The sequence below is a fragment of the Myotis davidii genome, unplaced genomic scaffold (genome assembly GCF_000327345.1).
Source record: "Myotis davidii unplaced genomic scaffold, ASM32734v1 scaffold1915, whole genome shotgun sequence".
Classification (NCBI taxonomy): Eukaryota; Metazoa; Chordata; class Mammalia; order Chiroptera; family Vespertilionidae; genus Myotis; species Myotis davidii.
Window position 1 is genome coordinate 317,105 of NW_006286237.1, and position 2,488 is coordinate 319,592.

The 2,488-nt window shown below is 62.3% G+C and overlaps 1 protein-coding gene across 1 annotated transcript in view; it reads left to right on the plus strand.

Annotated features, from left to right (window-relative positions):
- NAV1 (neuron navigator 1) overlaps nt 1–2,488 on the plus strand; it is a 95,353-nt gene that overhangs the window by 70,869 nt on the left and 21,996 nt on the right. Inside the window, exons 13-14 of the mRNA XM_015559875.1 lie at nt 17–25; nt 2,315–2,484. Coding sequence (XP_015415361.1) covers nt 17–25; nt 2,315–2,484 — 179 coding nt within the window. The remainder of the gene's footprint in view (nt 1–16; nt 26–2,314; nt 2,485–2,488) is intronic.

Genomic DNA, 2,488 nt, shown 5'->3' on the forward strand with positions numbered 1-2,488 from the left:
CCTCATTTTTTTCCAGGTCTATGAGGTAAGAGACGTGGTTCCCCCCTCCTCCCCTGTCTTCTCTTTCCTGCGCCATGACCCCCCATTTCCACGGCAGCTCTGCCCCCCAAAGACCAACCGGCCGCTCGTAAAACTAACTGTGACGATTCCCCCGAGCTCCCGGCTCCCCCACTGCATGGTCTGGCCGCAGCTGCCCCCTCATCCCCCCAAAATCCCCAGCAAGAGGAGGGGCCCATGGGAAGGTCACGGTCCCGTTCTTTCCCCCAACCCCATCTGCCCCTGGTCACAGCATCCACCAAACGGGCTCCTGCCCTGAAAGCGATCTTTCTTGTTTTTGTTGTGTGTGAGTGTGTGTGTTTTTAAAATATATTTTTATTGATGTCAGAGAGGAAGGGAGAGGGAGAGGGAGAGACATCCATGATGAGAGAGAACCATGGATCGGCTGCCTCCTGCACGCCCCACACTGGGGATCGAGCCCGCAACTTGGGCCTGTGCCCTTGACCGGGAATCGAACCCGGGACCCTTCGGTCTGCAGGCCGACGCTCTGTCCACGGAGCCGACCCAGCCAGGGCCAACCTGGCGTCAGGAGCATCCAGGTAGGAGCCTGGGCTCTGGCTCCGGAGAGAACTTGTTTGCATCACATTAAAGGCGGATGCAGAGGGTGTCTATCCAGGTGCCTTAGAGGGACTGGGCGAGGAACTGGTAGGGATCTGGGCTGCTCTCTGAGGGGTGCACAGCCAGAGCCATTGTGTCCCCTGGGTCCCTATAGGATGGCTGCTCCTGGGCCGTCATTGGTCCTTGGTCATGCTGATCCAATGGAAGGGATTGACATCAAAGGGCCACAGATATTAGAATCTGATCCAATAAACCCAGTAAAATTAGGCTTTTATTTTTGTTGTTGTTAATGCTCGCGCAGAATTCAAATCTTGCGTGAATTTTAGGACACCCTATACATGCTCCTGGGACCATGTCTTCTGCTTCTGGGAGAGGTATCGGTGGAACTTTCCGATTCCTTCCAAAGCCACCGGGCCCAGAGAGGGCCGGGTTTCATTCCCCTCCGGGTGACCCTCCGCTGCCCGTGGCTGACCGTCCCCCGCGGCCGGCGGTCGGGAGGGGCCCCTGTGCGGGCTCCCTGCTCGCGGCCCCGGGTCCGTAGGACTGGCCGGTTGCCTCCTGCACGCACCCCGACCAGGGCCGGGGCCAGAGAGGAGCCTGCAACCGAGGGCCTGTGCTTGACCGGGAATCGAACCCGGGACCCTTCGGTCTGCGGGCTGACGCTCTATCCACGGAGCCACACCAGCCAGGGCAGATTCCCCTACTTCACCCATCTCACTGTCCCAAAGGTCTGGTCTACTCATCCCCCCGGCCTCCGGCCCCCCCTTCACTCCGTCTCGCCGTCCACCCTTCCATCCGTGTCCCCGTGTGGTGTGCATGCGTGTGGATGCATGTGAGCGGGTGTGGGACCGCAGGACCCTGGTTGGCCCCTCGAGCTCACACCCAAGCCCCCACGCTCTGATCGCCACCCGAGACCCCCCCCACGCTGTGGTCCCAGGGTCCCCCGGGCTGCGAGGAGAGGCCGGGAAGCGTCCCTTACTCCAGGAACTGTGAGCGGGGAGGGTAGAGAGCCCTGACGGGGTGGCTCCCCCCCCCCGCCCCCGTCTGTGCTGTGCTGAGCACAGAGACGTTAAAGAAAACGTCTGTGGACGCCCCTGTTCTGTCCGTGTCCACAGAAGCACCTGGGCAGTTTCGGGCTGTCGTGTAGAGGTTCTGGTCCGCTGCACCTGGTCAGAGCTGGACCCGGGCCCCAGGGAGCGAGGCCGGGTGGCACAGGCAGTGGTCTCTGCAGACGGCGGCGGCTGGGTTGCCGTGGGGTGTCCCCTGTGGCCCTGGGGGCGTCCCTGTCCCTCCCAGCTCCCCCAGGGGCAAGAGAAGTCCCATGAATTTCTCCCGTCGGCCACAGCCGCCAGCCAGACCCCCCCCATACCTCTCCCTGATTGCTTTCTTTTTTTAAAAAAAAATATTTTTTTTTTATTGATTTCAGAGAGGAAGGGAGAGGATGCATGTGGGCTGGGACCCAGCCCTCCCCTGGGGACCGAGCCCACAACCCGGGCAGGCGCCCTGAACCGGGGATCAAACCCGGGACCCTTCAGTCCGTGGGCTGGCGCTCTGTCCATGGAGCCGCCCCGGCCAGGGCTCAGCCCTGATTTCTAGGCCCCTCTGCTCAGGTCCCATGAGTCCCCCCGACCGCCCCGCGCCCCGTGGTCTCCCCGCGCGCGGAGTCCTCACCTCTCTGCCCGGCTGTGCTCTCTTCTAGCTTCGGAGTTCCTTCAACAAAGCCTTCAGCATCAAGAAGGGCCCCAAGTCCGCGTCCTCCTACTCGGACATCGAGGAGATCGCCACCCCGGACTCCTCCGCCCCCTCGTCCCCCAAACTGCAGCACGGGGCCACCGAGACCGCCTCGCCCTCCATCAAGTCCTCCGCCTCGTCC